The sequence below is a fragment of the Vipera ursinii genome (assembly GCF_947247035.1).
Source record: "Vipera ursinii genome assembly, chromosome: 14".
NCBI lineage: Eukaryota > Metazoa > Chordata > Lepidosauria > Squamata > Viperidae > Vipera > Vipera ursinii.
This window is the reverse complement of record NC_139527.1, coordinates 7,811,435-7,825,976: the sequence shown is the minus strand read 5'-3', so window position 1 is coordinate 7,825,976 and position 14,542 is coordinate 7,811,435. Positions and strand designations below refer to the sequence as shown.

At 45.1% G+C, this 14,542-nt stretch overlaps 1 protein-coding gene across 1 annotated transcript in view; it reads left to right on the top strand.

Moving 5' to 3' along the window:
• SFSWAP (splicing factor SWAP) overlaps window positions 1–14,542 on the top strand; it is a gene marked incomplete at its 3' end in the record, with an annotated part of 125,787 nt that overhangs the window by 46,669 nt on the left and 64,576 nt on the right. Inside the window, exons 11-13 of the mRNA XM_083373383.1 lie at window positions 3,962–4,136; window positions 7,649–7,882; window positions 13,643–13,833. Coding sequence (XP_083229509.1) covers window positions 3,962–4,136; window positions 7,649–7,882; window positions 13,643–13,833 — 600 coding nt within the window. The remainder of the gene's footprint in view (window positions 1–3,961; window positions 4,137–7,648; window positions 7,883–13,642; window positions 13,834–14,542) is intronic.

The window sequence follows — 14,542 nt, the reverse complement described above, 5'->3', positions numbered from 1 at the left end:
GATGGGATAAGAATAGGACAGGACAGAACAGAATAGAATAGAAAGGGACCTTGGAGGTCTTCTAGTCCAGCCCCCTGCTCAAGCCAGAGAACCTAGACCATCTCAGACAAGTGACTGTCTAGCCTCTTCTTAAAAACCTCCAGTGATGGAGCTCCTACGATTTCTGGTGGCAAGCTGTTCCATTGGTTGATTGTCCTCACTGTCAGGAAGTGTCTCCTTAATTCCAGGTTGCTTCTCTTTTTGAAGGTAGAGAGAACCCTGCTAGGTCACACACAAACATTACATTTTCATCAAAGGTCACGTAATGTTTATAGGAAGACCGTGATGCTTTTTTAACACTTCTGTTCTTTCCGTCCCGTCCCCCAAATACTCAGTCGGTATGTAACGTTTGCTAAGCAAAATTCCATTTCAGTTAACAGAGCTGATGAATGTCAATAATTAGCTTCAGGTTTCATAAGCACATTATCCTAAGCCACAATACAGTTTGGTGGCTCTCAGCAGAGCAGTTTGCACTCGCTGTGGTTTGTAAACTTGCACGGGTAACCCTCCAACCTCACGACCGTTCGTTTTACAATAGTTTGAAATTACGTCGGCCCGTCCTCAGCCGTTGCGCCATTTCCCCACCCCACCCCCACCGCCGTATGATCGCAATTCCGGCACTTGGCTATCGGCTCGCATTTATGACAGTTGCAGCATCTTCAGGTCACGTGCTGACAATTTGCCACCTTCCCAGCCACTTTCGATCAACAAAAGTCAAAATTGGGGAAGCCAGATTTGCTTAATGATGTGATGACTCATGATTGCAGCGACTTACGACAGAAATTTCAGTCCCAGTTGCTGTCTTTAAGTCGAGCCTGTAGTTTAGGAATCATGGTGATCTAATCGGGTTTAGTTTAAAGAGTAAAGACAGCCAAATTATAACTTATCCAGCCAACGACACTTAAACCACGCTTGAAGGCAATGCATGAAATTAGCTAAAAACTGATACAGTAAGCAAATATATACAGTACTGTTAAATCCACTCAAGGTAGCTTCCAATGCGATCATTAATTTTTTCTTGCAATTACATTTCTTCCTCATTAAGCAAAATGTAGCCAGATCTTTCATGAATAAATTCACCCCCTTCCTCTTTTGAAGACAGTGCTCTTAGGACTGAAATGTACTAGCTAATGTATTTATTTCTTCTTTTTTTGAGCATAGGGGGATAGAAATTCCTGCCACGAGCACTCTTAAACTTTATTGGCGCTATTAGAGGCAGCAGATAAGCAGAGTTAGACCTGAAGATTGTTCCTTGAAGGCTTCATTCTCGCCCCCCCCTCCCCCAAACCCTCAGTATATCTTGAGTCATTTTTTTTCATCCAAAATGGCTTTGTACAGTCATAATGTGAGCTCTTAGCACAGGGCTCGTTAATGAATCTCTGGATCGCTGTAACGATCGTGAAATAGTAGCGTCACGTACATTTGAATAAGAACTGAAATGTAAAATGATTGGCCTTGGTGTTCATGCTGTGGCCCAGGGTTTCCAACCGAGGCCATTTCCAGCTTGGAGTAGAATTCAGTTCTCATCCAGATCCGTTGCCGAGAGTTAGAAGAACTGGTTCAGCCTGTTGGAAGTTAATGCCGGTGGAGAAACTGCTCCATCCTTTTCTTCTGCTGGTGTAATGGATTGTACACCTGTAACGAGCAGAGGGGGAGAGTTTGGCAACACCGACCTTTCCCAAAAGAAGCCCGAGTAGAGATGTCAACTGTCTTGACTAGCGAACGCAAGATGAAGGAATCTGCAGGCGTTGAAATGCCGTAAAAGATAAACTTTGTTGAGTAGACATCTCAGAACTGAAGAAGCAAAAAAACAGCTCTGGTTTTCCCCCGCACGAAAGTCTGGCGAGTTAAAAATAGTCTTCCATAAGCCCCACCCACCGTGTGTTCATTTTGCCCAATCATCCTTCTTTGGTTTGTTATGAGAAGGGTCCACTTCTCCGTCAGACACCTGCTTTTGTGACCTTGGATCTCATGGTCCCTGGATGGCTTTTTAGAATCCCGTCGCCTTTCCTCTTTCTAGCCACCCACTCCTGTTTCTCTGGCAAGTTGAGTAGCGATAGAAGTTAGCAGGCATCTTAACCAAGTCAATCTTGATATAAGGTACTGCACGGTCCCGAAGGGAGCTTGGGGAAGAGATTCAGGGTAGTGACGTTCTAGAACAGGGGTGGGCAATTAAATTATCCCAAGGGGCCACATGAGGAACTGGGACTGTTTTGGAGGGCTGAACCAACAGGGATATGAAAATGCATAGGGATGCATGCATGCACTTACGTAAATTGGGGGGAGAAAAATAACAGTCACCTTCCATATAAAAACAGACCACATGAGCTGGCCAAGGACAGCCATGTGGCCGAGGGAGCATAAAATACCCAGGTCTTTTTTTGCTTCTGCAACCAGTCTCTGATAGAGCTTTGCAAACCTCATCTCTAAGACAACCACAAAGTCTTGGGTGTGTTAGTGTTGATGGCTGAATTAGTTGATTTTAGGCAGGTTTTGGTGTTCTCATTGTCTCCTGAACCTGTTAAAAAACGGTCTGGAAGTTGAGGAAGCCTAGCTTGGATGGGTATTGCTTCTGATAAAATACTTGCTTAAGTTGGTTTGATTGAACATTTTGTGCGCCTTCCACAGTTCTCCCTTCCATCACGGCATTGATTAAAGACAGAAATGATGTTCCATTATCTTTTCGTTCCAAGACGTAATAATACCTTCTCATACGCTGCCAATTTGCTGGTATCAGCAATTGGGATTGTAACCCTGAGAATAGTCTTGTCATTATGATGTACAGACAGCTTTGATATGTGTGTGTGTGTGTGTGTGTGTGTGTGTGTGTGTGTGTGTGTGTGTATAAAATGCCTTTTAAGATCCTTTCTTTTTTCACTCACACAAGAAAAAATCCACTTTTCTCTGTGAACAGATTCCCTATGGTGAAATTGTAAGGGCCCCAGACTCTCTCGCCCAGAGACCCATGTACAAGTGGCTTCCCCATTGGCTTTGCTTGTCAGGGCTGGCTAGGAAGATCATAAATGGCATTCTGAATGGAATGGAATGGAATGGAATGGAGAGTAAGAAGAGAATAGAATTTAACAGAATAGAATAGATTAGTTCCAAGGTCCCTTTCAGCTTTATTACTGTGAATAGAATAGAATAGAATAGAATAGAATAGAATAGAATAGAATAGAATAGAATAGAATAGAATATAGAATATAGAATATAGAATATAGAATATAGAATATAGAATATAGAATAGAGCTGGAAGGAACCTTGGAGGTCTTCTAGTCCAGCCCCCTGCTCAAGCAGGAGAACCTATACTATCTCGGACAGGTGAATGTTGAGTTTCTTCTTAAAAACCTCCAGTGATGGAGCACCCACAATTTCTGGTGGCAAGCTGTCCCACTGTCCTCACCGTCAGGAAGTTTCTCCTTAATTCCAGGTTGCTTCTCTCCTTGGTCAGTTTCCAACCATCATAAATTTGGTTTGAGAATCGCCCAAATTTTGATCACATGACCGTGAGGATGCTGCCACAGTCATAAGGGCGAGGACCGATCATGGGTCACTTCTGAGGGTGCTTTTCATAACTCTGGTCATTAAATAAATGGCCCTAACTAACCCGAGGACCGCCTGCCTGTGCTGCTGCTGAACGCTCCATTCGGCTCTTGTGAAATTATTCAGACCTGCTAAGCTGTCAGTATGGTGACCTGTGCGGAAGAACTCCTGGCTCAAAAGCGGGGCGATGCGTGCTGTTTTTAAGCAGTTTCATTCATCAGTTTGAAACATCCTTAAAGAACCCAGCGTGGGTTTTATGCGCTGCCCAGTTGAAAGCATGTTGTTTGTCGCTTGGTGGGTTTCCTCACCATTATTCCGCTACGGATTTCAGTTTTGAAGCGGGCTACATAGTGGATTTTTTTTCTCCCCTCTTTAAAAGCAGGTGGCCTCTTTATCAGAGGACGTCCCCACCGATGCTGCCTCCAGCACGGCACCTGGAGAGGACCAGTTTCCTGCCGAGCAGATTCCAGAAGATGCCGATTCAGCTGCTCAAGGAAGTAATGCAAAGGACCTGGCAGCCATCAGAATTGCCAACGATGGCAAACTGATAAAAGGTAAGGACCCAGATTGTTGGGGGCAATTAAGCTGACTTTGTAATAATGCCGCTTGGGGTGTGTGTGAAAGCCCTAATAAGGCTACTGCTAAGCTTGTAAGCCGCCCTGAGTCTTCGGAGAAGGGCGGGATATAAATGGAATTTTTTTTAAAAAAGTCTCGGCCCAGATCAAACCCCTGGAGAGGACAAAGTCACATTTTGGCACCCAGGAATGTTTCACCTGGCTCCCAGCCCGCTTCTTAAAAGGTGCCGCTGAATTACGATTTTTAAGATGAGAGACAGGCTATGAAATGAAAGGCAAGTAATCCCGTGCATTGCTAACTTAAATGGATTTTGATGAATTAAGGTAAAGGTTCCCCCGCACATGCGTGCTAGTCGTTTCCGACTCTTGGGACTGGTGCTCATCTCCGTTTCAAAGCCGAAGAGCCAGCGCTTGTCCGAGGACGTCTCCGTGGTCATGTGGCCGGCATGACTAGACGCCAAAGGCGCACGGAACGCTGTTACCTTCCCACCGGAGTGGTCCCTATTTTTCTACTTGCATTTTTACGGGCTTTCGAACTGCTAGGTTGGCAGAAGCTGGGGCGAGTAACAGGCGCTCACTCTGTTACGCGGCACTCGGGATTCGACCCGCCAAACTGCCGACCTTCTGATCGACAAGCTCAGCGTCCTAACCCACTGAGCCACCGCATCCCTTATTTTGATGAATTGGAGAGGGCTAAAAGAAGCCCCCGAAAGAATACAGAACAACAGAGTTGGAAAAGGGACCTGGGAGGTCTTCTAGTCCAACCCCCTGGTCAAGCAGGAGACCCTATACGATTCTGGACAAGTGGTTGTCCAATTTCTTAAAACCTCAGGAAGCTCGCTCTATCTATCTATCTGTCTGTCTGTCTATCTATCTATATCTATCTATCTCTGTCTGTCTATCTATCTATCTAATCTATCTATCTATCATCTCTATTTATCATCTGTCCATTATCATCCATTCATGCATCCATCCATCCTTCCATGCATCCCCCCCCCTCTGCCTCCATCCCTATCTGTCTATCTGTCTACCAATCTACCTATCTTATCTATCTCATAGAATAGGGCTTGAATCAAACCTCGTAGAGTCAAACTCCCAATGTTGGAGCCCCCTCAACGTCTGGAGGCAAGCTGTTCTACTGACTAATTGTTCTCACTGTCAGGAAACTTCTCCTTAATTCTAGTTAGCTCTCTCTTTGATTAGTTTCCATCCATTATTTCCTGTCCTGCCTGAAGGTGCTTTGGAGAAGAGGTTGATGATGTTGAATGTCAATAGGGGGTTCCAGTGGTATTTTTCACAGATTGGCAGCCTGATCAGGTCCAAATGGTGTCCATATCACCCAAACAGCAGGGGCTTTATTATCCAGGGTAAAAAAAAAAAAAGCCAAATTAACTCCCTGGAAGTTGAAGAACACCTCTCACGTGTAATTGCAAATTGTACAAAGGGCCTTTCCTACTTAGTGGGTATAAGCCTCGGGGCAGATGTATCCACATGGTTTTCACTCCATCCCCTTTAATAGAAAGTCAATTTACTAAAGCTTTTTTTTTCCCTTTAAAAGCAACTGTGCGGCGATGTGTTGAGTCTGTCGGGGGCAAGTTTTTAAAAAGCTGTAATGTTGGTCCTTGTTTCCAGAAAAAGAGCATGCTTGGAAACACACTTTCATTTTTTTCTATTTTTTTAAATATTAATCCTCCCCCACTCTCATTCCTTTAAGAGAGATCTAAAAGAAATTAGACAGCAGGATGTACGGTCACAATATTTTCTTGCGTATTTTTATCCTGAGGCGACAGCTAATTAGAGGGAACCACAACACACAAACAGTCATTAGAAGGCTGTGCCAAGCCTCATCAACAATAGCAAAGGAGGGATGGTTTAAGCCACTGGTTGCAGCCCAATTCTGATTTGCAACCAAGGGATCCCGTACACAACAGTCCTCTTTCAGAGACCTGGTTGCCAGTTTTGCATATTTTAATCCCCAACATTAAACATTTTCCATTTCCATTCAGCGTTCTGCTTTTCTCCTCCATTATGTTTTCACACACACACACACACACACATCAAGGCTCCTGGCAAGCACAGGTCCCTTTAAACTTGTGCACGTCGAGGAAGCCATTTTGATTCCCCAGGGTTCTTAGATGGATAACTGAGCTTACCCTTAATCCATAGAAAATAACTAGTTGTCTGGGGTGAAAAAAATCCCCAAACTCCTGGGAAAAAACATATTGCTTTCATCCAAATAATGATGCGGCCAGGCGTGACACACTCAGAAGGGAATTCCATAGTATAATTCTGTTTTTGCAGGGGGAGCAACCTCCTTTTGTTCCAAGGACCGGGGGTGGGGGTGGGGGTGGGGCAGAGCAGGGCTTTTGGGGGCACATGGTTGCATGTGGTTAAGAGGCCGAGGCAAAAAATGGATGGAGGTAACCATTTGCTTTCTGATACTTGCTTTTTGGCTTTATTCTTCCGCCTCTATGTCAAAAGATCCCCGACCTTTTGGGCACCAGGAACCAGTTCCGTGGAGAGAGGTTTTTTGTTTTTGTTTTTGCGGACTGGAGGGGGTGTGGTTTTGTATGCTGTCTGCATCCCGCGGATGGGGCTTGGCTTGCTTGTGCGGACTGGTTGCTGGCATGCCACGGACCGGTACTGGTCCATGGATCGGGGGTTGGGAACCCCTGCTGTATGTCTTACACTGGTCTGAACAGACTTCTTTAAAAGGAGAATTAAAATTCAGCATGAATGAAGTTGAGGGCTACATCCTCTATTCTGTTCCTCCTACTTCTCCTCCCACCCGCCCAAAAAAAAGCTTTGCAACGGGCAGTAAAAAGATATTTATTTATTTATTTGTATCCTGTCTTTATATTTTACAAATAACTCAGAGATGGCAATGGTCTCCAACATTCCTCCTCCACAACAGCAGCCCTCTGAAGTGGCTTGGCTGAGAGAGGAGTGGCTCAAAGTCACCGAGTCAGTTTTTACGGCTAAGGCGGGACTAGAACTCGCCATTGCCTTGATGATTGACCCAAAATTACCCAGCCAGCTGGCATGGATAAGATGGGACTAGAATTCACAGTCATCTGGTCATTGACCTAAAGTCACCCAGCTAGCTTTCATGCCTGAGGTGGGACTAGAACTCACTGTCTCCTGGTAATTGACCCAAAATTACTCAACTAGCTGGCATCCCTAAGGTGGAACTAGAATTCACAGTCCCCTGGCGATTGACCTAAAGTCACCTAGCTAGCTTTCATGCTTAAGGTGTGACTAGAACTCACTGTCTCATGGTGATTAACCCAAAATTACCCAGCCAGATGGCATGCCTAAGGTTGGACTAGAATTCACAGTCACCCGGTGATTGACTTAAAATCACCCAGCTAGCTTTCATGCCTGAGGTGGGACTAGAACTCACTGTCTCCTGGTTTCCAACCTAGCGCCTTGACCACTAGACCCAACGGGTTTCAGTTTGTAATTACAAATCATCCTTTCTTTTCCCACAGCTTCCTTTGCCCCCATCAGCTTCGCGATCCGGGCCAAAGAAAACGACATGCTTCCCTTGGAGAAGAACCGGGTGAAACTTGATGACGATAGTGAGGAGGAGGAGGAAAGAGGCAAAGAGGGCCAAGAGAACGCCAGCGGCACCTCCAACAGTGCCAGCCTCCTCGCCCTCTCCAGCAGCGCCCCGGAAGAGAAAAGGCCTCAGCTGACACAGGAAGAGCTGGAAGCCAAGCATGGTAAGAATTCAATGGTCTGGATCAACTGGGGTTTATCCTTCACCTTGTTTGAAAGCTAATTCTGCCTAGGGCGGGGCTGAGACCTTGCTCAGCGGGGGATGATGGAAAGAGAGCAGAAGGCAGATGAAATACGAGTCTCTGTATAATAATCAGAACGGAGCTGCTTCTAGTCCAGCCCCCTGCTCAAGCAGGAGACCCTCTACCATTCCAGACTATTGGCTGTCCTTCCTCTTCTTGAAAACCTCCAGTGATGGAGGATGGAGGGAGGAAGAAAAGGAAGGAAGGAAGGAAGGAAGGAAGGAAGGAAGGAAGGAAGGAAGGAAGGGCAAAATAACATTTGGAAGGGACCTTGGAGGTCCTCTAGTCCAACTCCCTGCTTGAGGAGAAGATCTTATATCATTTCTGACAAGTGGCTGTCCAGTCTCTTCTTAAAAACCTCCAGTGATGGAGTACCCACAACTTCTGGTGGCAAGCCGTTCCACTGGTTGATTGTCCTCACTGTTAGGAAGTTTCTCCTTAATTTCAGGTTGCTTCTCTCCTTGATTAATTTCCATCCATTGTTTCTTGTCCTGCCTGCTGGTGATTTGGAATACAAAGTGACCCCAAGGCACTGCAACCATTATAAATAGGAACCGGTTGCCAAGCATCCAAATTTTGATCATGCGAGCACAGGGATGCAGCAACGGTCGTAAGTGTGAAAAACACTCATGGGTCACTTTTTTTCCCCAGTCCCATTGTAAAGAAGCTGTCATAACTCACAGACTACTTGCAACACACTGCTGGTGTAAACGCCTTGCCCATATGAAAATTGATTGCCTTCGTGCAGATGCTGGATTTTCTAGACGGGGTTTAGGATTAAGAACCAAGGAGTTAAAATTACAAGGAAGTAGATTCAGGACTGATGTAACTAATCAAGGAGAGAAGCAACCTAGAACTAAGGAGAATCTTCCGGACAGAACAATTAACCAATAGAATGACCTGCCTCCAGAGGTTGTGGGTCCTCAATCGCTGGAGGTTTTTAAGAAGAGATTGGACAACTATTTGAGGGTAAGGCAGGGGGTCGCTAACCCCCGGTCCGTGGACCAGTACCGGGCCGCGGCATGCCAGCAACCGGTCCGCAGAAACAAGCAAAGCCCCATCCGTGGGATGTAGGCAGCACACAAAACCACGCACTCTCCGATCCGTGGAAAAACCTCTCTTCCACGGAACCGGTCCCTGGTGCCCCAAAGGAGTAGGCATTAAATTGCAGGTAGTCCTGCAAATTCCATTTAGTGACTGTTCGGAGTGCCCCAAAGGTTGGAGACATCCGGTGTAAGGTTTCCTGCTTTAGACTAGAAGACCCCCAAGGTCCCTTCTACTCTGTTTGATCTTTATAACTGCAAAAACTATTAGCCAGTGGAGCAGGCTATTGCACGAAGTAGTGAGTTTGGTTTCAATAAACGTTTTGGAAGTGCGCATCCTGCGTAGCACAACGCAGGCCCAGAATCGTTAAAGCACTCGCTCTTTAATGAAGCATTAAATCTACTGGGCCCCTCCTCTGAAGAGGAGGCCATACCTACAGACTAACCGAGATCAAGGCAATCGAGAGTGAAATGCCAACGCGTAGCACAGCAGAGAACGGTCTTCTCCAGCGACCGAATAAAGGCTGAAGGCAAATCCTTCATTCCTTGCTTCCCCGCTCAAGGATTCATGGAGTTGAAAGGGATCTTAGAGAAAACATTGCCAAGCAAGTCTTTTTGAAAGCGAACGGGAATCTCACATTGCGAGTCAAAAAGACCTGATCATACAACGTCAGGCATAAATAATCAGGAGCACTTGTTGAGTTTGAAGCTCAGAAAAGTGTCATTATTGCCACCTTATACACGGGTTTCTCAGAAGCGGCAGTTTCCAGCTGCATGGACGTCTGAACCCCAGATTTCCCAGCAGCGGCTAGGCCAGTAAGGAGTTTGGGGCGTGGAAGCTCACACATCTGGAAGTTGCGTGAATCCAACTGTTAAATATCTCTTCTCTTCCTTTTGGCTCTCGTCTGCCTGTGCAGACATGAAAGAGAGGAAGTTCCAAGTACTTGTCGACTTAAAACAGCTCATGTTTCACACTTAATGGCCATTGCAGCAGCCCCATGGACACAGTGACCCAAATTTGACTGCTTGGCAACTGGTTCCTATTTATGACGGTTGCAGCGAACCCCTTTTGCAAACTTCTGACAGGCCGAGTCAGTGGGGAAGCCAGATTCCACCACCGTGTTCCTAGTTTTAACAACTGCAGTGGTTCGCTTAAGCACCGTGGCATGGAAGGTCGTAAAACGGGGCGAAATTGACTTAGGCAATGTCTCATCTAGCAGCAGAAATTAAGGGCTCCGTTATGGTTGTAAGTCAAAGATTAGCTGTGTGAAATGTTCATCGTAAATCAGCAATGCTGGCTTGTTTTATACCGAGGTAGCCATCGCACACACGAAATATATTTGCTAGTAAATAACCGAGCCATTTGTGGTCCTTGACATTTTCCATATTAGACACGAAATAAATGAGGCAGAGGAGGAAAGAAAACGTTATTCTCCTTTCCATTTTTCCTTTCCTGAAAGAAGGGAGCCGGGTGGTAATTAAATCTGCATTTATGTGTGTCTAATTCAATAAGACGCAGCAGCGTAATTTGATAAAAAAAAGTCTCATGAAGCCATCACAGTGATAGGGTTGACTTTGAGCTGCTGTTAAAAAAAAACTCCTCCACCAGGTGAAAACATATGATTATAAAAAAGCGAAGCCATTTGCAAATAAAATTACCCATTTTTCAAATATTATATATATATCCTACAGGAAGAAGGCAGAGGGATAGTATCAGGTTCCAGAGACAGATAATTACTGCTCAGTATTTTATTCCATGTCTGCAGGTAAAAAAGGGAGGCATGGCAGACTGAATTTCAGGGGAAATAATTTTCCGTCTTTCGTATTCGGAAAATAGGCAGTATTTTAAAATACTGTTTACAAATCTTGATAAAGTCCCCTTTTTTAATATCCTTCCACAGATGTACATCAGCACTAAAGCAAATCCATTTCATTTCTAAAATATCAGTGAAATGCGAGGCTTGCTGGGAAATCAGACGCAACAGAGATTACTGTTTTGTGTTTTTTTAAAACGGTTCTGTTTAAACCCAGATCGTTACTCCAGGAAGTATGAATGGATGGCCTAAATTATATGGAATATTTTTAGTAATAAATGCTGCACATACCAAGGCCACTCAGAGTGGCCTCCAACCATGGGATAGGCACTATATAAATTCAAGAATAACAATAAGTGACTTCCAGAGAGGTTCAGATCCACCATGCAAGTACTCCCACATTATGAGAAATCAACTGACTCGGAGGGTGAAGTCAATCTATAGCAATAGCCCCTTAGACTTATATACCGCTTCACGGTGCTTTGCAGCCCTCTGTAAGCGGTTTACAGAGTCAGCCTGTTGCCCCTCAACAATCTGGGTCTGCATTTTACCGACCTCGGAAGGATGGAAGGCTGAGTCAACCTTGAGCCGGTGAGAAACGAACCCCTGGCAGTTGGCAGAGTTAGCCTGCAGTGCTGCATTCTAACCACTGCGCCACCACGGCTCTGGAACTGTCTTAATAGAGCCAAAATATTTTATGCAAGCAAACACGTGGAAACTGTTAAACGGTTGCACTGAGGAACTGTGCATGAAGCCTTAATTTATTTAAGCCACAGCTCTTTTCCATGTGTGGGTGTATTCAGGGCGGGTTTATTTTATCAGGGCAGGGCAGTGATTATAAATTGCAGCAACCCTTTTAATTCATTGTGACTTATAACTCCAGCCAAGTCATGATTCAGAGGCAGGCCATGTCAAGGTTAAGTCTCCTCTTGAAAGCATGGAAACAAAAGGTGAAGAGATGCATGGTGTTTTTTCCCCCTCTCCAAGGTCTGTCTTTTGTTTGGTTCTTAACAGTTTTTCCTTGCCTGTTTTTCTCCATTTTGCTCAAAAGCCTCCAGCACCAACAGTGTCGCATTGAACTTATCAGGACCATGCATTCACTCCTCCACAAGGCACTCTGAGTGATTTAAGCCTCGTTCACTGTCTATCTGTCTACTTAAAACCTGGGAGAGCACCACTGCCTGATAATAATCAATGGGGGTTTTTTTAATCAGCAAACCAGCTAAGAGAAGCATTCATAACATGACGTGGCTTAAATGCACCTCTTCCAAGCTTGCAATTGCCACACGCCCAAACACACACGGGCTATTTTAATTAGCACAGCGAGCGACAATGAAAGCTGTTGAGCGTACACAACTAACTGTACTTGCATGCTTAACCTCCCTTCTGTCACCATCCCTCGGTTCTAGCGCTGCATTGGAAAAAGTCTGCGTAAGCAGAAAACATTTCCATGGTAATTGTACCCTAAGTGGAAGGAGGCAGGGAGCAGCACCAACTAAGAAATAATTAGAATAAGACATAATTAGCAAGGGAAGATGCACGTGAGGGCGATCAGCAGAATGTTTAACTTAGTTTAGAAACTGGTTCTCAGAACCATTGTTTTCCACCTCTCCAATTTATGCCCCAATTAATCTTCCCCGGTATTGTGTAATGCTTAAATTTCCTCTAACCTTGAGTCTCTGCTTGGCATTGGAGAGAGCTGGGTTATCTGCCTTCTGCTTTGTTCACCCAGCATTAGGGCAGAGTTCAGTTCTTTGAATCATTGCAATATAAAAGATAATTAAGCTCAGTCTGTAGCTTAATAGGAGATAGTGAGAACAGCTCTGCATGAGAGCCAGAAAAAGATAAGACAGTAGATTAGAAACCGCCACACTGGATATCTCTGTGCCCAGCCTAAATCTTAGTCCTGTTGGCTTTCGCTGCCTTAGTTCTTAGTAACCAGGATCTAATGGTTACTGCCACATTCTAGCTTGCTCTGTCCTGAGATGGGCTCTGTTTTTTGAAGTCTTCTCCAGGCCTTGTTTGAGTTCTTTTTGTAGTTCCATTAGTAGCTCCAACTCAAGAGGCCTGGTGCCTTTCAGAATGTCTCCTAACATCTGGATGTCTCCAAGAGAAAGAGAATGTTCGTAGCTCAGGATTGAACTGTGGGACCTTAGTGGTCTGTGAGCTTGGTGGCTTTCCTGTGGTTGTTTCGTGACCTAACTAGGTAACATCATCAGTGATAGAAGGAAGTTGGGTTTGCAGGAAACTGGAGGAGAAGAGGAGGAGGAGGTCTGTAGGGTCTTTGATGCTCTCTGAGCTTGGTGGCGACTGGTGGTACTCAGATGTTGCCATATCCTAAAAGTGGTACAATGAGGGGGAAAGGTTGAAAAGCCCTGGTCTAGATAATGTCATCCCTGCTAGGACTTGAGTGCGATTTGTTCTCTGTTTAGTCCCACTCCCACTCTTTCCTTTTCTCAGAATTTAGGGCAGCCTCATCTTTGCTGTTTCGTCTTTGTCTTTGTTCTTTATGATGCCTTTTGTTAGCTAATGAAAAGTCATCTTTGAAAATCCCTGCTGTTTGATGTTATTTTTTTTTATTAGAGCAGTCACAGCATTTTCTATTCTTTTTTTAAAAAGAAACTTTTGTTCTGCCGTACACCTTTTTTAGGCGTTCTTCCCAACAATCGTTAAAAGGCCGTGTAAATTGTGGGGGGTGGGTTGTTTTTTGCTTTTGTTTAAGATGCCTGGTTTTTAGACAAACTGCATTTTGGCGTAAGAAACGGTTGGTCTCCCAACGTCTTAACTTAAATGACAGCCTTCTCTTTTTCCTCCTCCACCACCAGCAAAACAGAAATTAGAAGACCGTTTGGCAGCTGCAGCAAGAGAGAAATTAGCCCAGGCTTCCAAAGAATCGAAAGAGAAACAGCTTCAAGCAGAACGAAAAAGAAAAGCCGCCCTCTTTTTGCAGAATCTGAAGAATCCCCTGGCAGACATGGAAGTTGAAAAAATGGAGGAAAGTGCCTTTAACATAGAGGTGAGCAGAGGAGACACAGTTTATACTACAGTGGGAATTTGTAATGGCACAGTGGGAAAGGTCTTGAGAGAGGGGGCAAAGAGATGCTGCCAAGGGAAGGGTCAGATAAGAGACTGCATAGCCCAGAGCTGTATAATGGGTGGAGAAAGAGGTTCAGAAGAGACCCTCACTAACTTCTCAGGCTGTGTAGGAGACGGCTGTAATGGTATGTGGGAAAGACCTCGGGAAATGGTGGGAAGAGATGCTGCCTGTGGAAAGGTCAGGTAAGAGACTGCATAGCCCAGAGCTGCATAATGGGTGGAGAAAGACGCTCAGAAGGGACCCTCCCTACTTTCCCAGGCTGTATGTGAGAAAGACCGTGGGAAATGGAGGGTAGAGATGCTGCCTGTGGAAAGGTCAGATAAAAGACTGCATAGCCCAGAGCTGCATAATGGATGGAGAAGGACATTCAGAAGAGACCCTCCCTAGTCTCTTGGTCAGTAAAGGAGATGGCTGTAGTAGTATGTGAGAAAGAGCTTTGGAAATGAGGAAAAGAGATGCTGCTTAGGGAACAGTCAGATAAGAGGCAGCATAGCCCAGGGCTGCATAAAGGGCGAAGAAGGGCACTCAGAAGAGACCCTCCCTAGTCTCTTGGGCAGTAAAGGAGATGGCTGTAGTAGTATGTGAGAAAGAGTTTTGGAAATGAGGAAAAGAGATGCTGCTTAGGGAA